The sequence below is a fragment of the Phoxinus phoxinus genome, assembly GCF_949152265.1.
Source record: "Phoxinus phoxinus genome assembly, chromosome: 2".
NCBI classification, from domain to species: Eukaryota; Metazoa; Chordata; class Actinopteri; order Cypriniformes; family Leuciscidae; genus Phoxinus; species Phoxinus phoxinus.
Window position 1 is genome coordinate 34521545 of NC_136877.1, and position 23880 is coordinate 34545424.

General features: G+C 35.9%; 3 protein-coding genes across 8 annotated transcripts; 2 read left to right on the forward strand and 1 right to left on the reverse strand.

Annotated features, from left to right (window-relative positions):
* The first annotated feature begins 403 nt into the window (after positions 1–403).
* On the forward strand, positions 404–11035 carry spi1b (Spi-1 proto-oncogene b). 4 transcript variants are annotated; one of them, XM_079592012.1, is made up of 7 exons: positions 1728–2082; positions 2340–2366; positions 2522–2614; positions 2712–2790; positions 4892–5085; positions 7703–7871; positions 10241–11035. In XM_079592012.1, the coding sequence occupies exons 1-7, from the start codon at positions 2041–2043 to the stop codon at positions 10552–10554; spliced, it is 918 nt and encodes a 305-aa protein (XP_079448138.1). In that variant the 5' UTR covers positions 1728–2040; the 3' UTR covers positions 10555–11035. The 4 variants fall into 4 exon arrangements, with proteins under 4 accessions (XP_079448139.1, XP_079448141.1, XP_079448138.1 ...); XM_079592014.1 differs by having other exon boundaries at positions 1729–2082; positions 2344–2366; XM_079592013.1 differs by lacking the exon at positions 2340–2366 and having other exon boundaries at positions 404–2082.
* Positions 10681–17544, reverse strand: LOC306987588 (uncharacterized protein). 2 transcript variants are annotated; one of them, XM_079591995.1, is made up of 13 exons: positions 17417–17544; positions 16183–16264; positions 15756–15844; positions 15066–15184; positions 14554–14656; positions 14385–14473; positions 14110–14259; positions 13864–14031; positions 13710–13779; positions 13538–13616; positions 13308–13461; positions 12487–12591; positions 10681–12351 (listed from the first exon to the last, which is right to left on the reverse strand). In XM_079591995.1, the coding sequence occupies exons 1-13, from the start codon at positions 17439–17441 to the stop codon at positions 12304–12306; spliced, it is 1281 nt and encodes a 426-aa protein (XP_079448121.1). In that variant the 5' UTR covers positions 17442–17544; the 3' UTR covers positions 10681–12303. The 2 variants fall into 2 exon arrangements, with proteins under 2 accessions (XP_079448121.1, XP_079448122.1); XM_079591996.1 differs by having other exon boundaries at positions 12328–12591; positions 16183–16266; positions 17419–17527.
* Positions 17545–17598: 54 nt separating this feature from the next.
* arl14ep (ADP-ribosylation factor-like 14 effector protein) lies at positions 17599–21248 on the forward strand. Of its 2 annotated transcripts, XM_079604955.1 has the most exons (7): positions 17723–17775; positions 17869–17943; positions 18429–18624; positions 18741–18881; positions 19028–19083; positions 19324–19376; positions 20723–21248. In XM_079604955.1, exons 2-7 carry the CDS (start codon positions 17873–17875, stop codon positions 20770–20772), a joined length of 567 nt encoding a protein of 188 aa, XP_079461081.1. In that variant the 5' UTR covers positions 17723–17775; positions 17869–17872; the 3' UTR covers positions 20773–21248. The 2 variants fall into 2 exon arrangements, with proteins under 2 accessions (XP_079461080.1, XP_079461081.1); XM_079604954.1 differs by lacking the exon at positions 19324–19376 and having other exon boundaries at positions 17599–17775.
* The last annotated feature ends 2632 nt before the right edge of the window (positions 21249–23880 follow it).

Here is a 23880-nt window from a genome sequence, read left to right on the forward strand (position 1 = left end):
AGCACTCTTTATTTTATTTATTTTTCAGTTGTATTTATTTGTCCTATTGCTTGCCATTTGTTTCTTTATTCTTATTTTATTACTGATTTTTTTCATAAGCAATTCAATAATTGCTTACATTAGCCTAGTATTATTTTTTGCTGTGGTATCGAAACTGGAATTAAGAATAGTGAAATTTCAATGGTATCTAAATAACAACCTTATTTCCAGAAAAAAAAGACTATATAATTTTATATATGGTTAGAAATGGCACACAGACGACACCTTAAACTCAGTCTTTTTGAGAAGTTGGTGGTACAGGTAGGCCTACTATGTGGAATGAAAACAAAAGTTTCTAAGCAGTTGTATACACCAAAATCTTCTTTGCATTCAGAATAGGTCAAGACAGATTGCAGCCCATTAGCGATACTTCACTGAATGGCCAATTTTACATGTATTTACAATTTTTTTTATAAAATAAATTCTACACAGAAATAAGTATTTTATTTTGATACATTTCAACTGAGTTAAAAAAATAAAAATAATTCACGTATGCCCATTTCTTTCTCTGTAAATCAGCTTTGTTATGGGTTGTGTTTGTGTTTTGATGACAGTGTTCGCTAATTCATGCAAACATGATCATCCTGTGATACATTAACATAATGCAGACATAATATTGTACATAAACTTAAAGATAATCACTAAGGGTTTTTATCATGTGATATGACTCTCTTGTGTGTAGTTTATTCTTAAATGGGCCATATTCTTTAGCAATTAAATATCCTTTATATAGAACAAAGAAGTGTGCACACAAACACTCACAGACATAAATGCAAATACAATCTTTCGTTATATATACTGTAAAAAAATAATCGTTATCTTCCTGCTGCAGCTTAGCTTTGTGATAAGTTAGACATGTGGTATAGTAGATGAGGACAGTAAATGACATCATACGATGTATTCAGCTCACTAAACACTTAGTTTTGATGTTTTCAAAGCATTCACTGTAGACTAGGTAAACTGTCTGTATGCACACATAAATGAATGAATGTACATGTATGCAACTTTGTCCTCTGTAAATTATTTTTTTATGATACTGTTAATTACATGGCCAAAAGAAAGGCAGACAGATGGTTTGAGACAGGTGGAACGTTTGATAAAGACAGTAGATTATTTCATCATAGTCATTCAGGATGTTGTATCTACTCTCCCAGCATGTACTGATGCAGATAGGACATGCAACGCAATCAGCCATCTTATCTGTTAGTAGGTTCTCTGTCTGCAGTCGGGATGCGGCTAAAGCGCAGACTCCAACATCCTAGAAGATTTTCCTAGTTTATTTATGGATCAATCATTTGTTCCATTTATTTCTTTTTTATTTTCAATATATTTGTCCTCAGGTTAATTTTATTTAGTCTTGGTTTTATCAATTTAATTACCAGACAGAAATCTATTCTCTAAAATAAATTTGTTTTAAATAATTTTGTAATATGTATATATTAAATTAGGAAAACAGCTTGGAAAGTTTGTACATAAAATAAAACTTTTAGCTTAATACTCTGAAAATGGCACCAATTTTCGGTGTATTTTCATCCGGCATTAAGGACTTTCCATAGAACGACAAGCGCTATGGAGGTGGACAGGAAGAACAGCGGTCAACTGAGCTGTCTCTGATTGGCCATTGGGGGAGGTGACACTTTACGCCTATTCTAACAGCAAAGATAAAATCCCCACCTGCCATTACCCTAAAATCAGGAACCTCCAGCAGATACGCACACATGCTTACCCACACACCCCAGAAATAAAGAAGTAACAAACAGAAACTCTGTCCCTTTTCGACGGCCACTGTCAGAGTAGGTTGCCCCTTGCAGTGTATCTCTGGTTGGCTTCTTTTTTGGGCCCTTGGCGATCTCTGAGCCCCCCTGCGTGATAAGGTGCATGAGTTAGATCATTGGTTTCATTTGTTAAGAGGAAAGAGTTGAGCAATGGTACGGGGACAATTTTGAAAGCCCTTGAGAAAGCATCAGAGTTGCAGATCGACTGTCAGGTGGCGAGGAATCCATGCTGCATCCGTACAGAATGGAGGGGTACATCATCCCACCCGTGAGTATTTTCTTATTCTCTAAATGGTCCAATTATGATGCTGCTGCTTGCTTCTGATAGACGCGTAAAAATACACTTTTTGTTATATTGCTGCCGGCGTGTCAAAAGGCATTATGAAAATATGTCATTGTGGATATACTAGTAGCTGACTGAACAGCTGGATCTTTTTTGTAATATTAATGTTTGACATCCTTCAGTCTAAATATCTTGAGGATAATTTGTACATTTTTGTGTATTTTTTTTTCCCATGTAAAAAGTCAGAGTTAGTGTCGAGATGCATACCGGTACGTGCTTTTTATCAGTGTAATGAATGCATGTCTGTAATTGTAGCTAACGTGTAGAGGTATGTTTATTGTAACAGGCTATGATTAACATCAATGTAATGAAAAAAAAAATAAACTGTTCTCCAAAATGTATACTAATCATAATTTCTATGTAGAAAGAAGAGAGTAGAGAGAGAGTAACCTGGACTGGCTGGATGTCACAGACACCGTCTGTACAAAAAGATTACTGGGCAGTTTTAACCAAAGATGTGAGGCTTTTCATATGGTACAGTGTATTATTATTTCTGTATTGGCTCAATTTATTCAAACTGGTAACTCTTTGTTTCTTATCTATTTGTTTGGCAGCAAACAGAGGAAATGTTTGAATCAGAGATGTATCGACCCCCAATGGAGTATCAGTATATCATTGATGACGGTCAGAATGGTGAGTTTGTATTCTTTGTTGTCTAAAATTATAAGCTACACAATAAGAAGGTTGGAATTTTTTATTCATTAAGTCTAAAAACAGTCCACAAATAGCTGATAAACTGATGCTAAAATAATGCAACTGAATTATCCAAAGTTAAGGTTAAAAAATACAATAATGTGCACTCGAATGAGGTTAATAGCTGTTGGCTCTCAGCCTCCACTCCTGCCCAAGATGAGTAACACACGCAAACGCATTTGAAAGCATTTTAATAATAGACAACAGAAAGGAAGAATGTAGAAATTGTAATGTAAAAATATCATATCGATCAGGGTCTACTAACTATGTTTAACAACCTTATTTGTTATATATTCTGTTTTAAGTATGATTTGCTCGGAATGGTTTTATTTTGCATAGTTCATTATAAATAAAATGTTTAATATACATGTGTGATGATTTTACATTAGGCCTATACGTTTTTTTTGTTTTTGTTTTTGTTTTACCAAAAATAATGTAAATTTAAGGTTTAATATAATTACATTGAGTAATTTAAGTGAAATATGTGCATATCAATCACAGGGCAAACGTTACTAATTTTTTCTGAATTTAAAAAGCCATAAGTGGTACTAAATGAAAGAGCCGGCTCTTATTACTGAGCTGAGCCAAATGATCCGGTTCCCTAAAAAGAGCCGGAATTCCCACCAATGATTATAAACAGGTAATTGACACCAAAATAAAAGTAATTCAGAAACAATTAATCAAACAATAGTCAAAAATCAAAACCACAAACTCATAATTCAGAGTCAAATCACAATCTGCCAACAAATTATAATTGAAATCATGAAGTTAATAAACCAACAATGCATTTTAATTTAGAATTAACAAATACATTTAATGTAATGTAATGTAAGGAAATGTTAATTTTCCTCTTTTCAGCCCAAGTTAAGCAAAGTAATGGGCTGCATTATTGAAGATGTCTTCTTACGTATGATCTGTTTGATCATACATTACTGACTAAAGCCCCTGCTAATAAAACACTTAAGTGTTTTAACACCTAGAGAGGCCCATGTATAAACAGCACCTTTTTATATTAAGCTAACGTATCGAAATCACACCCAGGGCAGCTGGGCCTGAACTGTAAGGGGGACGTTAGGAGAGCGAGCGGGTGGAACCGGGCGAGTGACCTAGCACAAAGCAGGAAACAGATGCCTCATTCTGACAGGCAAGAAAACTACAGACGTAGAACGACAAATATCCCCAAGGGTTTCTGTCCAAAATGAGACAATATTGCAATTTAGCTCTGTAGGCATCTAAAATTGGGTGCTAAACTGTAGCAGCAGTTTCTGTCTTTGAGGTTGAGGACGGAGATTACATTTTGTTACCAGTGTAGGACTGTGGTACAGTTCATAGTGACCTTTGGTTAGACATTTGTATTATTTAGTCAGCTCTGTCGTCAGACAGCTATGTGCTGTTTTTCGAAGAAGTTAAATGACAGAAACTGAAAACAGTTTTGAGTTTCGTTATACGGCAGTGGAGACATTTTTCCCCCCCCTTTTTCCTCACAAGACCATTTATGTAAAAGTTATTTCTGTTCAGTGGAGGAATGTGCACATATATTTAATATTATTATTATATTTAACTTCAGTGAAATTAGATTCCCTAGAATGATTGTGTTTGGACAATAATTGATCACTAAATAAACAATTGAATATGCTGTAGATTATTTTCTCTGTTTCTATGTGATCAAAACACCATAACAGATTATTAAAAAAAAATGCATCACCCATATTTAAATCTTCCATTTAGAGATCTAACCGTTAACGGCATTAAAAAAAACAACAACAACATGCATGCTCGAGGCTATTCAAAAACAGCAAAGGAAATGGTGGTGTGACTGTGAACAGGAAACAGAGTGACACTCATAGTCCCAGTGCAGTGAGAAAGTAAATGTAATTTCTTGCATGCGATTGAATTGACAGACAGAATAACCTGACATAGTTGATTTATCAGTTGCTTGTACAAGCTTACACAAAGCATGTGACGTATTGTCACATTTCCTTCGGCTGTTAAAAGATGCTTTCTACTGACCTCCTGTTTCAATTTTATTGTCCTTGTCTAGATCACGCATGGGATTATAATACACATCATGTCCATCCAGTGGATTTCGAGAACTTGCCAGAGAGCCACTTCACAGAGTTACAGAGCGTGCCGCCACTACATGCATCGAATGTGCATCGCTTCCCAGATGTTGAGTCTGGTCATTTCATTGACCCAGGCCTGACCGGGCATCACCTCACCCTGCCCCCTCCACAGGTGAGATCGGCATTACCTATAAAACACCTCATATTATCCACTTTCACATCTTTAACTGTCATTTTATTTGTGAGAGCTCTTCTTTGTACCTGACATGTTTTGATGTCCTGTCCTCACACGAGTTCTTTGAGAGCTTTGGTCACATTATTGGTGACAAGAAGTAACCATTTTGTTTATTACAGTGTAGGAGACATTTAGGAACAGAGAAATCTTTCAGAGAGATACTGCCTGTGTCTCTAACAATGGGTTTAGTAACTTTTTTAACTTTCCTTAAGTTTCACCTGTGCTTTGTGATACAAGTGGGTGTTGATGCTGGTTAGGCGGTTGTAGAAAGCATCTGTGCCCAAGCTATTGCTCAACTAAGCCTTATCCTGACCAAAACTCAACAGTGTCACGGCACTCATCAACTGCCATGACACAGAACATCCCCACTTACACAAACAAAACCGCTCTTTATTGTGACACAAACACACAAGTGCACAAATGTTAGAGCTTAAAAAAACTAAGTGTATGGAACACTTTGCATACACAAAAAACATACATAATGTTAGCATATATACAGGGGCCATATTGTAATTCAACCCTTATTAGTTTATTCGCCTCTTTTGGGCAGTTTATTAGAAAATAGCTACATTCTAGAGACTTTCTACATCGCCTTGGATAAAAAAAAAAAAAAGTTTGCTTGGCCTTTTGGTGTAGGTGATATTTGAACAAAAAGAGGATATATGTCTTGCATATTCATCAATGACTCCTCTGTAGGTGGAAAATCAAAGATCACTGCTTGAAAGAGATCATTTAAATCTCTTATGAATAATGCAGTGATTGATTTCCCTTCCTTTGGTTGGACCTCATCTCGAAGGCAGACTCTAACCATGAAGCCTATCGCAAAAGAGAGCTTTTCCTTTCTAGACGTCCTTGTAGGAGGAAGCAGAGATCCGTCCACCACGGACTGATACTGCCTGTCATACTAGCTTAGTCTCACTGAAAGGCGCATGATGCTTGAAGAAAAAAAGTTCTGGTTTTCAGCTCAGTTTATAATAACATTACATTTTCTGATCATGTACACTACTGTTTAAAAGTTTGCGGCCAGTAAGATTCTTTAAAAAAAAAAAGTCTTATGCCCAACCAAGGCTGCATTTATTTAATACAAATAAATATATAATATATACCGGTATATAAATAAATCATATTTTGAAATATGAGTACAATTTAAATAACTGTTTTCTATTTGAATATATTTTTTATTTCAGTGTCACATGATCCTTCAGAAATCATTCTAATATGCTGATTTTGGTGCTGATGAAACAGTTTTTAAGTGTATTATATAGCCATAAATATTGTAAATATTGACTACAATCTACCCTTTACAATAATTTAGCATGGTAACCAACCATGTATTCCGTCATAATAAAAGTAACTACAGTTATGGTCACTTCTAAAACCATAATACATGATCTCATTTTTAAACAGATTTTTAAATATCTTACTCGTTTTAGCTATCAATTTATTGCTGAACTGTTAGGTAACTGTTATTTTGCTGGACAGTGTGCTTGCCATGGTAATTGAATCTGTAGTTTAGTTATTTACACCTCAACCCTAAGCAATGACTTAAATTGAAATCTTTGCGAAAAGCATTGCTGCTTCTTTGGCCAAGAACACAAGTATCACTCTATCGTGCTGAAAAGTGTAGAAATGTAAGAAATATTCACTGTTCTAAAAAAAAGTATTTAAAGGGCCTAAATGCAACACACCATTCCACCAGCAGTCTCTATAAGGCCCTGTATAAAAAAAGGTATAACAGATGCACAAAGAAATAGTAAAACTGTTCCTTATGAAAATACTGGAAATTTCTAAATGTTGTATGACTGTCATGTGTTTTTGAGGACACTCTCCTCAAGTCATCAGACTCTGCAACTGTCATGTCACAAGAAACTGCAACCCCAGCACTGTGTGTGAAATCGCATGAGACTGCTATGATCCTTGACACTTTGGGTTTTTGTAAGGGCTTCTTACACTGAAGCGGTTTAACTGAAAAAACGTTCAGGTCTCTCATAACATTTCCTTTCGTTAATATATATATATATATATATATATATATATATATATATATATATTACAGTATATATTAAATACTGTACGTACTATTTTATACATGTCCTTACTGTAAAGAAATATACTAAATATTCTGAGCTCAATTGCATCATATTCTGCAGCTTGAAGTTTCACTGCACTTTTATATCGCACATTAAACATAAAGTTCCTCTTTCTTCATGTTGAACAAGGGTGAAATCTCCAAACGACACATTTCAGACCTGATTGCACAAACGTGGTTTCCACTCACTGTATAGCTCATATTATTTGTGCCATTCAACTGCATGTGAATTTAGCATCACCCTTCATAATACAGAACTACTTGCTCTATAGAGTTCTTGAGTTAACTATGTACTTCAGAAGAAACGTTCTTTACTAAGTTTTACATGTTCTTATTGGTTCCTGGGTTCTTTACAGCACCAGTATGTTTTCTCAATAACTATAGTATTAATAAGTTGATTCTAACTGGAATCTTTCTTTTGTGTGTGTGTGATCTTTGATAAATATGTACTTTACGTCTTCACAGATGACATATTTGCCACGGCCATCAGTGTGTTACCCTCCCAGTGTACAGCCCTCTCCTCTCCAGCGCAGCTCAGATGACGATGACCCCGGGAGTCGCAGTCCTCCATTAGAGGTGTCTGATGAGGAGTGTATGAGAGACCACATTACTTCAACAACAGGAGGAGACCATGGTAAGGACAAAGGCAAAGACAAATTTCACTTCACTGACATGAACACAACGATAATGATCTATGACAAGCAGATAAGTGATGCAAACCCAAGCCAACTGTTATTGAAACAGCATTGTCACAGTAACTGTTGACTGCAGTAATCTTCTAGATGTACACTCTTAAAAATAAACATTTTAAATGGGGTTTTCGTAGCGATGCCATAAAAGTAGGACTGGGTATTGACACAAATTTCATAATTCAATACGATTTTGATTCACAAGTTTGCGATTCGATTCAGATTTGATTCAATTAGATATAGATTATTTTGGATATAAATGAGGTACAGTATACGTCAAATTTTCTCAAGGAAAAAAAATCTCTCAACTAATGCTAACTAACTATTCATGACAGTTAGTTGGTGCTAGGGATGTGCAATTTGGGGAAAATATCTACCGTTAATTGCAACTATTCTGACAGATATTGCAATTTGATTTGCGATTTAATTTTGTAAAGTCAAGCTTCAGCGCAATATTCTCAATAGTGATCAGCACACACTCTAAATTAAAGGAGTAGGCTACAACATCCCGTTAACTGTAGACCCCTCCACTACCCTTTAGTCTAGCAGATGCAGTGTGCCTTTCCATATTAAGTTTTTTTTTAAGTCTTAGTCCTGTGTCAAATGTACTTTTTTTTTTTTTTAGTCACCTTTGTCCTGTTTTTTTTTGGTCTAGTTTTTGCCAATGAAAACTTAGTCACATTTTAGTCATTAGTCACATAGTGTTAGTCATGCTTTATAGCTAATGGTTAAATTGATAATTATTTTGCTAATCATAACAATTGTTGTCATTTGAGAAATGTATTTTTACATTTAATCAGAATTATTGCACTTTCACCTATGTGACCCTGGATCACAAAACTAGTCACAAGTCGCACGTGTATATTTGTGGCAATAGCCAACAATACATTGTATGGTTCAAAATTATCGATTTTTCTTTTATGCCAAAAATCATTAAGACCATGTTCCATGAATAAAATTTGTACATTTCCTACCGTAAATATATAAAACATTTATTTTTGTGAGTGAATGCAGCACAATCGCAAACATAAACAACTTTAAAGGTGATTTTCTCAATGTTTCGATTTTTTTGCACCCTCAGATTCCAGATAGTTGTATCTCAGTCAAATATTGTCCTATCCTAACCTTACATCAATGGAAAGGTTATTTATTCTGCTTTCAGATGATGTATAGCCTATGTAATCTCAATTTTAAAATGTTTTACCCATATGACTGGTTTTGTGGTCCAGGCCAGGGTCACCTATAAGCACAAATCAAGAGAATGTTAACCCATTGGCTATAAGCATTAGGCCTACCTCATCTTGTTTCCTGGTTTATTATAGGCTGGCTATTTATCATATAGCCTAGGCATAGCCTATTAGTAAAACAAGAATTGTGTGCACATGGTTACCAGATTGCAAAGATTAGCCTAAGTAAAAGACCGGGTAGAAAACGTGTTCTTTCAAATGTTCAGCCCTAGTTGGTATACTAATATAGGCTAATAGGCTATAAGGGTAAAATGCTAAAACTGATTTACAAACACAAATTACACTCAAGGAAGTTTTTCAAGTTATAATAGGCAACGTTATTAACTTTAAATGTACATTATTTTCTACTTGCCGGATTGAAAAACATTAAACATTATAATGTAATATGGTAACGTTAGGCCCTACATATATTTAGCTAAATAATGTTTAGCCTAATAATGTTTAGCCTAACGTACCTTGATGTTTATTTCGCGGCTGTAACTGGTCTGTTATCAAAGCGGAAGAGATGATCAGTTCACGCGTGCTCCGCGCTGCCGCTTCTCTTGAACTGAGGTGTTTACAGCGATCGATCTGTCACGCCACCATAAACAGTATTTTGAAGACAGAATTTGAAATCTGAGACTTTGTTTCCAATCAAAAGCAACAAAGCACGAAGCTTATTGCGATTTATTGGATGGGAGGCGGCGGCACGCAACAATGTTCCGTTCATTCATTAACTGAAAACAGGATAGACTAGGCTAATCGATTCTTGGGATTTAAGAATCGATATCGGTTCGTAAAAATGAGAATTGATTAAAAAAGTAATCGTTTGTTTTAAGTCGTTTCCCCCCCCCCCGTTTTTTCCTGAGAACCTTTCAGTCAACAGTTATTAAAAGAACCATTTTTTTTCTTAATGTAAAGAAATTTTAATAAACTGAATAACCTTTTTCCACTATAAAGAGCCTTTTGTAGCCTACAATGGAGAGGATCTACGAATGTTAAAAGTTCTTCATAAAAACATTGATGCCAGTAAATAGGCTAACCTTTATTTTTAAGAGTGTAGGTGCTGATTTCCTTTGTTTTTCAAGGTAATAAGAAGAAAATTCGCTTGTATCAGTTCCTGCTTGACCTTCTGCGAAATGGTGACATGAAGGACAGCATCTGGTGGGTGGACCGAGAAAAAGGAACATTCCAGTTCTCTTCCAAGCACAAAGAGGCTTTAGCAAACCGCTGGGGCATACAGAAGGGAAATCGCAAGAAGATGACCTACCAGAAGATGGCAAGGGCACTGAGAAACTATGGCAAGACGGGAGAAGTCAAGAAGATCAAGAAAAAGCTCACCTACCAGTTCAGTGGAGAGGTACTTGGGAAGAGTCACACGGAAAGGAAGATTTACATGTAACATATGCACAAAAATGCGTGGAAAAAGACTTGGGGAACACAAGAGAACCCTTTTCTTCTGTGAAAACAGAAAATGACTGGACCTGAACTTTTACCATAGTTATGACCCTATGGTTTAATTTCTAGGCTATTCCTTATTCCTACCCCTTTGCATTAATTTAGTAAACCTTAAGTCATTTTAAAATGTCAATAGTTTTTGTGCTGCAGGACCAACATTTACACACGTCTGTACAGTGTATACATATGGGGAGAGCACACATTTAAAAGAGCAGATACAGTGAAAAATGAGTAAAGACAGTTGCAAACTTTACCACCACACATGATGTGGAAAAAAAAAATCACAAAAATACGAAAAGCAGAAGTGAAAACAAATGACACAGGCTCACGCAGCACGGAAAACTCAGTCACGTCTGGGTAACACACAGACACAGAAACATTCTCTGCTCATGTTTGTACTGTCTTTCTCTCAAGATCACATTCAATCTGAAGAAAAATAAAAATCTTTATAGAAACTAGATAAACATTAATTATTGATAAAGTGAGCAGCGTGCTTGCTGTGGACCATTTGTTCATAAAGCTGTATCATATTTCAGGGTAATTTCTCAGTATGACTCATTGCAATTGTTTAAATATAACCTTAAAAATAAATCCTGAGAACTCTGGGAACATTTGAGAGAACACCCAACAGATCCAATGCATAAAAATGGCTTCAGACTTTTTACAAAGACTTTAAATTCTATGCTAAGAACATATCTATTTACGGAGATAGATCTGTCATCACATGGAGTAACAATTAATTGTCCATTTGAGACAGAACTCTTAGGCCAGGCTTCACAGACAGGGATTAGATTAAGTCATGACTAGGCCTTAGTTCAATTGGGATATTTAGGTAGCTTTTATAAATGTGTCTTAGAAATAAAAACATTACTGGTGTGCATCTTGAGACAAAACAATGGAACTGACTTATTTTAAGATGTCAGTGAAAGTTGCAAGAAAAAATAAGGATATGACTAGCTCAAACATGCATTTTAGTCTGGGACTAAGTTTAAACTGTGTTTTTGAAACTGGGCATTAATGACTTGGATTAAATTGAAGTCGGCACACTGTTTTCCCCAAAGGATTTTTTAATGGTACTCTCGCCTAAAAACACAAAATTTCAAGCCACATGCCTTTATCAGACACACTTTCAACAGTATGCTGACTTTGTTTTAAACTTAATCCAAGTTATTAAGAGTTTTGCCTCAAATTGATTGTTTATATATCTCCAGTGCCATTTCAGTTGATTTTGAATATTCATGCTTTTCAGCATTTGGATTAAGTTTTATTATTAAATGATATAAGTATTATACATTCAAAAGATGAGAACCTACTCAGAACCATCAGTTAAATACAACCCTTACACCAAAACCTCAACTGAGAGCAAAACAAACTCTCAGTGCCCCCTTCAGTAAGAACGTTGAACTGTTAAAAACAATATTTAAGAATATTTGTCAAATAATATATTTAAATGAAACCCATCAAATTAATGTTCATCGGTTAAATTTAATTTCTTACACAATAATTAAAGAAACCTATAAACAGTGGTTACTGTGGAAAAAAAATTAATGCAAATATTCCTGGGTTCACATATCCATTATATGCTTTGTTTTAACCTTAGGCTGCATCTGAATCATGCAAGCACACTCTCCAGTCAGAGTCCCTTTTTTCAGGATGCAAAGCAGCTTTTCTTTCTGTATAAAAATAAGTCCAATCAGGAGGTCTTCTGTAAGTTGGAGGGTTTCACAAGAGGAACATACCACTGTAAGTAAAGAGGGGGATCATTACAAAAACGTGCATAATATAAAACAACATCATCAAAGCTTATAATTTTCTTTAAGTTACACAGTAAAAAAAAAAGGATCACTCTTCAGAAATTCAACAATGGTACGGATACCTCTTCTGTCATTCCTGCTGTCTTCCTTCCTTCTGTGTTGAAAGGAGGCTTCAAAAACCCTTTGAAATGCAGCTTCACCAATTCATGAAACGTTTTCAAGGAATCCTGAAATATGAAAAAGCAGCTCTCAAGCTAGGATAAAGACACAAGGTGCATCCCAATTTGCGCACTTGTGCGTTATTCAATTACGTTTTGTTGTATAAATAGTGCGAGTAGTGCGTTCACACTGAACATTCCAAATAGAAAGACTAGATGATGCACTTAATTAACCGAAAAAACAAGTGTGGAATGTTGGACACTTCAATGTCCAGACATTTAATGTTCCCAGCCAATCTATTTCATGTGACGTATCCATCACAGTGTCCCTATATAATCTCTGTGCACTATGCAGATTCTCATTCTAGCCCTCTTCCTCCCCCAGCACCACCTGCCTAGATCTGCTATGGGGGTCTCCCTTTCTCTAGCAGCAGCAGCAGCATGTTTCCTTTCATTTTATGTCCCGAGCATTTAGCAGAAGCAAGCTGTACTTGCACTGCAGCAGCAACCATAACTCCAGCAGCAGCATAGCAGATCTAGTCAGCCATTCTATTTACATTAATAAAAATGTTTTACAAACTATCCAGAGAGTTGTCATGACTGAACAGCTGTATATCTCAAAAGCATCAGCTCAAAAGCATCAGTAAGGGTGTGTTTTACAAAAATATGATGTTAAGATCAAATCATTCACTCTCACACTGTCATTTACAGGCAAATTTCACCAACCATTTTAATTATACTGTTACATGGTTAAAAAAAGAAATCCGAGCTGTTAGATCTCTTACCCGTCCTTCATGTGAGCAGATGTATGTGAACCACCTGAGCCCTGCAGCCACATGTGTGATCTCATCAGCATAAATCACCTCCAACACCTTCACTGAGCTCGTGTCTCCCTGAGAGGCGAAGCGGGACAGAGTCTGAGGGTGCACATCTAAACCTCTGTGTTAAAACAATGAAAATAAGTACATACGTATGTGAAAATAACAGATGCTAACAGACATGAGATGTGTTTTACCTTGCCTCATGGACCATGTGCACTATAGCTAGCCTTGCCAAAATGTCATGAGATGTATCGGTTGCTGACTGCCATAAACCTTTTTGAAAAGAAAAGTGGTAGACATTGAATCTCTAACATCACCTATGCTAAGTGAAATAAGTCAAAAAGACAAACACATGAAAACACTGACCATTGTGTACTGGTAAAGCACCAAAGAAGCTGCCAAGTTCCATAATCCTTTGCTCTAGTAACTGATAATGCTGCAGGAGAAGGTTATGTCAGATTAATGTGAATTACTTGGTTAGCATTTTGCCTAAATAAATGAAAGACGTCAACATTCAAACCTTGGCTTCATCTCCTGCTACTTTGACAAAGTCATCAAGGAACTGGCGAGGTAATGGCTCTCCAGTGCTCAGTCTAAATGTGGAGAATCTTGCTATCACATCCCAGGACAGGTCTATTGCCCACTGCTCTATGTTAGCAAGTGAGTGCAATAAGGCAATCCTACTCGCCTGATGGAACACAAACAATTATTATTTAATCAACGTTCTGTTGCATAAAAAATAGAGTCTAAAAGGAATAAAGTTTACCAGTGTGCCGCCTTTTCCCCGTTTGATTTTTCCAGGCTCCACAACAGTCAGATTGTCTTTTCTGTAGGGATGTGCAGGAGGGCTGGCCTCTCCAGTTTCTGTTATTTTCCCGCTGTTCCAGTTCTCTTGCACCATCTTGGTCAATGAAACCTACATGTCACAGAAAAACAAACAAGCAGAAGTCATATGATGATCTCTGTTGCGCACTCAAATACAGCACTGTGATGAGGGATACAGTTTAGTCAATCACTATTTGTTAAAGGACATTTCCAAACCTTTTCCTGTGGGTCTGGGGTGTGAAGGATTTTGGTGGCCCAAGCGCAAAGAGTATTTTCTGAGGAGTTTAATTCCATGGGCAAACTGTCTGCAAGGAATACAGCATGTTTTGTGTACTACAACATATCATATTCAGAATTAATATATACAAGTTCTGCCATTCCTCACCTTTGCGGGTTATCTTTGTCACTGGGATGGGACAGAGGGACAGTGTGCTCTGAGTATTTATATACACTTTTCCATCCAGTACTCGGACATCATACACCTGGTTCTGGTTACAATAATATGAGACATATCAAGAACACTTGCAGGTTTATCACTGTTAAACCTTATAAACCAATTATATGGATATATTTTATTCACAAATTAAAATTCTGTCATGATTTACTCACCCTGATGTTGTTCCAAACCTGTATGCTTTTCTTTCTTCTGCAGAACACAAAAGTTTATATTTTAAAGAATGTTGGTAACCAAATAATTTGTGACAATTGACTTCCGTTGTATGGACAGAGACAAAAACAACAACTACAACAACACATTTCCAAAATATATTGTTTTATGCCTTACGGGAGAAAGTCATACAGGTTTGGAATGACGGAATGACATCAGGGTGAGTAAATCATGACATAATTTTCATTTTATGAAATATCTCTTTAACATGGCCCATTATAACAACTTGCCTGTAGTCCAGAGGAAGAGGAACCAGTTTCAAGGCTGAAATCGAAGTAGTGCCATGGGCAAATCAATGCCAGTTTCCCATTGCCCAGATCCTCAATATCACCTTGCTCAAGTGGGCCCCCTGTTGAGCAATAGATCATGATATTCAGATAATAAAACAATTCTCTCATTTTACTGTATTATAGATCTCTGTGATATTTTCACAGGGATTCATAATTAATTTGTAACTTTTATATGTCGGAACATATTTTGATATTTGAGATCGACCTGTGTAGGCACCAATGGTTCAACTAGAAAGAAATCGGAAGTTACATAAAACAACCATCTAGAAAAATTCTCTAAAAACTCTCTGTGCACAGACAAGGCATTTGAGGGAAGCCACAAGAAGGCCAAGAGGTGAGAACAGAACAAAGAGTCACCAGTCAACAATATCAAAGTTTTGCGTAACACTGTTACATTTAGTTATTTAGCAGACGCTTTTGTATGGGAGGACACAAAATAAACTGCTATTCAAGAAGAACCATATACTCATATGTAATTTGTCAAAAACATAAAAGTAATGTAGTTGCAATTGAAAAATGACACCAAAGTGAATCTAAAACCAAAACCAGTCTGTCTAAATATAAAAATAAATAAATAACTTGTCTTGACCAATGCATAATGTACTGGAGTTATTTAGAGTTACAACTAACCTTCATGTGGGCAAGACGAATCCATAGCCCAGAATTTATCATCCTCTGTATGAACCAGGACTATATGCTCTCCATCATCTGAGTAAAACCTTAAAAATATTTTTATAACATTTTCAAAAAATATAAAAAGTGCATATAAGAAATATTATACTCAGTAAGAATATAAACATCCACATATTTTACTTATTTTTGCATGTGTGTGGTCTCTTTTGGACACCACTGCTTCACCCCCCCCCCCCCCCCATGTGAATTATTTTTACTATAACAGTTATTCAAAACATATTCATTAATTTGTCAAATATATAGATTCACTTTTTAAAAACGCCCTTCCGAAACGTTATATGTTATACAGAATGCCCTCTTGTGACAGTTCACGAGCATCTTATATATTGAGCGTGAGCATATTTATACAATGACATGCCCTTACTTCGTGCATGGTGACTTAAATTTAGATTTGTCTCCCACACACTGCCAGTTTCCAGCCTTGACAATGTCTTTGAGCGCATCAACTAAATGGGTCAAAATCACCATAAAGTGCCTTTGAGACCTCACAATTTCCTAAATAAAAATCTGAGATTTTCCATTTAACTTAATATGTGTTGTATTAAGGAGACCTTAGGCTGTTAGAAATGCATATTGGTCAAGCTCCAGCACTTTTTATAAATTAACTGCAAGCTGACAATATACGGGCAATCCATAAAATATGTCCACCCTGTCATGGACAAATTCAAAGTAGAATAAATACATTTTCATTGCTTAGGGATTATAAAATGTATATCTACAGAAAGATAATGTGTCCCTTTCCCAACAAAACATTTTAGTTAATGGTAAAAGTTTTTTGATAATAATGAAATTACTGCCTAAATATGTATTGGTGACAGGGTGGACACAGGCTTGGTGACAGGGTGGACAATGACAGGGTGGACATTTTTGGCTAAAGTTAGCATTTAATTAGCACATGGTGTACATGCAGTTAGCAAAGTCATTCACTGTTGAAGCTGACTGTGCACTGTTTAAAATATATATTTTGAATTTCTGAAAAGTTTTTATATTAATGAATATTTCACAATGACAGGGTGGACATGTTAAGCTTGACAACACGCAACTACAAACACAATATGATGAAAATTTGGAAATATAAGTGTAGATACGTACTGTGTGTGCAGCAGATGTTTTAACCTCCACTAAAGAAAGACCAAATGGGGGAGGGGGTGTCACTGAGAACATCAGTTTGTTTCTTAAAGGGGCGTTAACCCCATGATGACAGGGTGGACGGCAATTTCAGGGACAAATGCAAAATGCTTAATATTATTATGAAAATAAAATAGAAATAATCAAAATGACTTGTTTTATTAAATAACTTGTTGAGGACAATAAGTACATTCAAAAAGTGTTTTAATTTTATGTAATTTAACCACTTTTTACACTCACTGAAGTTAGCTGAGCAGCGTGTGGGACATTACAAAATCACATATATCCAATCAAAGAAAATGGTATAAAATCAGAAAAACACATTTCAAGAGACTTATAATTGTACTTGTATGTATGTAAATGTTTGGCCACTTATAATAAAACCTCAGAATTTCATTATTTTGCATTATGTTCATGATGACTGAGTGATTCTGATGAGGACACCAAAGGCACTTTATAGTGATATTGACTCAAATCCTTCTCGAAGTGATCCATTCAGAAACCCTTTATGCCTCTTCCACGACCACTACTGATCAGGATACATGTTAACAAAAAGACAAAAAAATCCTACTAAAAACACTGGGGGAAATGTTTGTTAAACTTCCGGGTGCGACTTATTTCAAAATAAAAGTTTACAAGTTTAATTATTTTTGTCTTTAAATTTGTTTATTTTTGAAGCAAGTGTACACAAACATTTGTGATTATCAAATATCAAATATTTGCGCAAAGGCATATCTCATCACTTGGAAAATACTGTATGATCCTCATAGAAGCTGAAAGGATCTCTGTTTGGCCGCTGAACAATTAACTGCGCATGCGCAGCAACAAGGTGAGATATGCGTTTTACCGCTCACTCCATGTGAAAAATGATTTTGGTTTGTGTGGAGCAATAACAGGCTTCTACATTTTATCACGAATACAGAACCATGCCGATCTCCTGTTCAGCTATTGATTGCTCAAACCGGTTTGTTAAAGGGTCAGAGATCCGGTTCTATAGGTAAGCGTGAACATAATGGCAGTTTTGTTGACACACTTGCGCTTTGTGTTAACGTTAGGCTTCAGTGTTTACGTGTGCACGAGTTGCTATGATAACGTTATATATCGTTAGCTCAATAATATTCCGTACCGGCAAATAGAGGTTTCCTAGTTAATATCTTGTCGTAAATGCAAAATACGTTAAATAGTAACTTACTTTTTTTTTTGCGAACAAGAGGCAACGCAGTATGTTCCCCTCTTGATTATTATGGTGTGTTGTGTGCACCTTTTTTTGTTTAGTTTATTTTTTGTCAGTTAGTCATGGACACAACATAATTTAACTTGTAAAAACCTGATATTATTGGTCAGAGTTTACTATGTGAGTTGGCCTCATTTAAATCTAATTGATTTGAACGAGTGACTGACTTCAGAACAGACATGTGTGGATAAAACACTCTTGAAAGTAACAATAAATAATTGAGCCTTCTTTGGTGTCTTTCTGTTCAGGTTTCCAATCAGCAAGCCTCAGCTGGCCGAGCAATGGGTTCGAAGCCTCGGGAGAAAGAACTTCGTTCCCACTCAAAACTCCTGTTTGTGCTCTGAGCATTTTCAGCCTGACTGCTTCCGTGACTATAATGGAAAACTGTTTCTCAGAGAGGATGCTGTGCCGACTATTTTCAACTCTGGAGGAGAGGGTACAAAGGTGTGTATCCTAACAATCAGTAAAGTTATTCTTGTTGTCCAACTCAAATATATCTTTCTGTCTGCTTTTGATTCTTGAAATGCAATCCCTCTCACGGTTTTATTTATTGTTTACAGATTGAGTTACGGAAAAACAGGGGAGGATTAGTGGCAAAGGATGTAAATGATTCCAGTCGATTCAGTTCACTTTCTGATAAAGACAGAGCCAAACAAATCACAAAGGACAGAAGACAACCCATAAGAGACTCCAGCCTGAAGGTAGCGCATACACTGCTGAATATGCAATGGCTAACACTTACTTTATTCTGTTTTTAGCTTCTCTGTAGGTCAATAATACATCTCACAGCTACAGTTCAGCTGTATACTTTTGCCTTTATCAATTTTTTTTGTTTGTTTTATTACAGGGCAGAGGTATAAATGACCGGAGACGTGCAGGGATAAAGCTCTCATCTAGTGACAGGTATCTTCCTTTCTTTTAGGGCTGCCCCCTAATAGGCAAATAAACGCTAGTCGCCAAGAAAAGGATTAGACAACCAAATTTTAATTGAAGTTGCAGGAAAAAAATGATCTCTAAGGTTAACCTAGATAAATGTGCGCTATTATTAGGCACATATCCAAATGTTCATGCAGAGTGTGAAAGATAGTTTAGTACTCTTACTGAAAATGAAATGTTTTACTTAACAAACATTTTTCTCTATAGACTCATCCACTATACTGCAGAGATGACAAGTCAGGGTCGTCAACTTCATCTTGGTGGCTGACATTGACTCAATCATTCTTATTCACACAAAATGTTCACACTCTTTTCAGAGAACATCTGTTTTTTTCCCCGACACATTCACAATCATTTCTTTAGCCAGTGTACTGCAGCAAGCTTTATGTGTGCACTTGAGTTGAGTGCTTAATTCATATTAAAGGCTCATTCATTATTATGGTTTAGTGTTTCGTAATGTAAAACAAGGTTAACAATGTTACACATAATATTCTTTTTCAGCCCTGAAACATTTTCTAATGCCACCGTCGACTTATGGCGTGATAACTAATTGACAAGAAGAATCTTTAGTCGGGGCAGCACTACTTTCTAAATTCTCAAACTCATGAACACCAGATTAAATCAGTCATCATGAAGATTAATGTATAAATAAATAAGGTTTTGAGATGAATGAATTGCCGTTATTTTCAAAGTCTTTTAAATGGGGCCTTAGGCCTGGTTGTCACGGTCAATCTAGCCACGGTCAAAGAGTTCAAATACCTCGGGGCAATAGTCACCTACAATAACAAACTAAATGCCGAATTATATCTACGTAAATCTAAAGCTTCACAGGCATTCGGACGACTAAATGAAAGAGTCTGGTCCAACGAAGACCTCACCAAAAAGACAATGTGCAGTGTATCGTGCAATTGTTCTCCCAGCTCTTCTATGGAGCAGAATCTTGGACTGTTTATATGACCCAAGCACACAACCTAAATTCCTACATGAGACACCTGAGACAAATTCAAGGCATTAAATGGTGGCACCATATATCCAACAAAGAGGTACTTGATAAAACCAACACACCTAGGATGTACGAAACACTAATCCAGCGCAATCTGAGATAGGCTGGCCTTCTGAGCAGACTGGACAATAGTCGACTACCAAAACAGATTATCTACTCCCAGCTCCAAGAGGGGCACCGTGGCATAGGCAGGCCAAAGCTGCGCTTTAAAGTCACAGTTAAACGAAATCTCAATTATAAACAGATCCCACTAGGCCAAGCAAATAACAGGACTCAGTGGAGAAATCTAATTCGAAGGAAGTTGGCAATTGAGGCCTGGTTGTACACACAGGTCTTAGATTAAGCCTTAGTTCAATTAAGTAGCTTTTTACAAATGTGCCTTAGAAAAAAAAAAACCCTAATGTGCATCTTGAGCTGACAAAAGCTGTCAATGTGGCTGTACCCTTTCAAATGGTACTAAATATGTACCTTTTAGGGGTTTAATAAGGTATAAAGGTGTAACTTTTGAAAAGGTACTGCCCCAGTGACAGCTTTTGTACCTTTTTTTTCTAAGGGTGTGGGAAGAATTATCCCATTTATATGCTGTCTTTCTTGTCCCTACAGACAGTCCCTGTCTCTCAAGAGTAAAGTGTATGACAACAAAGGCTTGCTGATCTCATGTGGGAGGGATCTGTGTGACTGTCTGGATGTAGACTGCATGGGTTGCTTCTACCCATGTCCCGAGTGCGGCTCTCGGAAGTGCGGCGTGGAGTGCCGCTGTGACCGGAAATGGTTGTACGAGCAGGTGGAGGTAGAAGGGGGAGAGATTATTCGCAACAAGTTCGCCAATTAGATAACCTGTTGGAAGATGGAGAAGATGACTTCCCTTCTGCCTCTGAGCGTAAAGGGACTGGCACTGGCTTTGTATATGGACATTGCAGAAGTACTTGGTTAATTCAGTGTATTGTTTATTGTTTTTAAATGTTTAATATAGAATGTTATTTTGTATTTTTCATTTTTTCCGTACCATCACAGCTGCAAATCTCTGTAGTATATCCAGTTCTTTGGTAATCCTGTAATGCTGTGGCTGTTTTCCCCCTTGATTTTTTTTTTTTTGCATTTACAAAAATAAAAGCTGAATTTAAGCAGAGTGCTTTAGTGCAAATGTTTTGTTATTATAGTGCAAGGTTTACAATGATGATCTTTTAACCTCATTTCAAATGATCTGAAATATTTGGATAGATGTATCTACTGCAAGTTTTGTCTGAATCACTTATGAACTAATATGTAAAATACCAAGCATAAAAATCTGTATACTGGTTTTATTTAATTTTAAATGTATCACATATATGTTAATATACATCTTTAGATCTATGATGACATCTGAAAAAGCTGTTGTTTTACCTCAGGGCAGTTGAGTATTTGTTTGGTGATATCATCTATTAGATATTGTCTAAGATGTTTTTCTAATTGGCCCATTTGTCTCGTCGTGCACATTCAGGGCACTCCACCTCACGTTGCAGTGCTAGGAGCCAGGAACGTCAAGATGAAGAACATTATGTTATAGGCCCAGTTTCCCCTGTAGCTGCACAACAATAACACGTACAAACAGCAAGAAAGTTGACTTGAAGCAGGGATAATGTATTGCAAAAGAATTCGAATGAGGCAGATTTGATGATTTTCAAAACATTCACATCTAGACAGGCAGTTTGTCTAAGTAAAACTAAACCTGCATGAAGCTTTTTTCCCCAGTGCAAATAACTGGCAATGCAATTTTAAAGGTGAAGTTGCAAAGCATTGATACAGCTTTTTTAATAATTACAATTCTGACAATGTAAGTCTATAGTAAACTTTTTTTTGTCATTATTTAAGGTGTATTTTCTGCCAGTTTTAAATCAATCAAAATCCTGATTAACCATTTCATTATTTATGTGTGTGTGTATATATATCATAATATATAATGTTAGATTTTTTTACCTTTTGAAGTACTCCTAAGCAACTGTAAGTTATGCATGTTTTCATTTGTAGATGACACCTTCAAGTGCGTCTGTTATAATGTGGCTCTTGTTTCTATCATCTGATCCTTTTATTATGACACATGAGTATTAAAGGTGCTCTGTGATGTGCCATAACTAATTTCTCTTTTTATATGTATAAGAGATTGAAATGTGAACTTCTTCCCTTAAAGTCCTGTTCTGCTTCATTCCTGCACAATATTCCTGTTAAGTCTCAAGTGAATTATTTGGGTGTTACAATTTGTAAAGATGTCAAAACGAGAGGAAAATTAAACTTTGATCCAGTAATTACTAAAGCTAAGAAAAAAATTAATTCCTGGCTCCATGAGACTTGTCTTTACGAGGAAGGGCTCTCCTTGCCAAAGCAGAGGGTATTTCCAGATTGACCTACTCTGCTCTTTCTTTGCATGTGGATAAGACATTTTCGGTGGAGGTTGATAGAATGCTTTTTGATTTTTTATGGAAACACAAAAGACATTACCACAAAAAATCTGTTGTCATAAATAGCTTTGAACATGGTGGTTTTAACTTTCTTGATTTTGCTTCTTTAAACAATACGTTTAAGATAAATTGGTTAAGGCAGTTCTTGAACGATTCTGATTCCTTTTGGAATGCTACTCCCAATTATATTTTTTCTAAAGTTGTTGGTCTCCCCTTTCTGTTAGTATGTAATTATAATATCTCTAAATTGCCCATCAAATTATCAAATTTCCATAAGCAGGTGCTTTTGGCCTGGCACTTGATTTACAAACATAATTTTAGCCCCCGCAGGTATTTTAATTTGGAATAATATCCGATACAAAAATAAAACACTCTTCTTTTCAGATTGGTTTAATAATAATATTATTTTGGTTTCTCAACTTGTAAATTCAAACGGTCATTTGTTTTCTTATTCCGAATTCTTATCTAAATATTGTATTCCTGTCACCCCACGAGACTTTGCCATAGTGATGGATACCATCCCCAGTGGAGCTATTGCACTTTTTAAAAACTCAGGTGATTCTTTACTCTCTTCTACCTCTTGGATACACCCTTGTGAGGCGGCAATAGGGAAGATCTGTTTTTTATCTAGTCCCTCTCTTAGGAATAGAAAGATTAGACAACTTTTTCAGAATGATATTATTACTGTCCCTTCTATAGTATCTTATTGGAGTAATTGTTTTAATGATATTCCTTGGCAGAAAGTGTGGTCTCTATCCAACAAATATTTAATCACAAATAAGGTTAAAGAGGTATCTTTTAAGCTGTTACATTGGTTTTATCAATCTTTTTATCAAATTTTTTTTTCCTGAGTTGGATTCTGTGGAGTGGAAGACGAGTCTGTACCTCACCTCTTTTGGGATTGTGTTCATGTAGCTACTTTTTGGAAGAAATTTTGTCTATTTGTACGTGCTTCTTTGTTAGTATTTTTCTTTAGGGTTTAAGGATGTCTTATTTGGTTTTTATAACTTTGAAAAAAATCTAAAAGACAAGTATTTTCTTGTAAATCTATTTATTTTTCTAGTTCTAAGTTTTTTGTACACAAGTGTAAATTTTTGTCTGTCAAACCACTTTTTATTATTTTTTGCAATGACCTAAAATATTATTTGGGTACTATCTCTTCTTCCAACAATGCCAAAGCTTTAAAGTCAGTTACATTGTGCACAATGTATAACATTTATGCTTTTTTATAATGAAAATATAAGTGACTCGAGGCATTTCTATTTCTCTTGAATTTATTTTAAATTATATATTACCCATGGCTCATTTTATTTATTTATTCAGTTA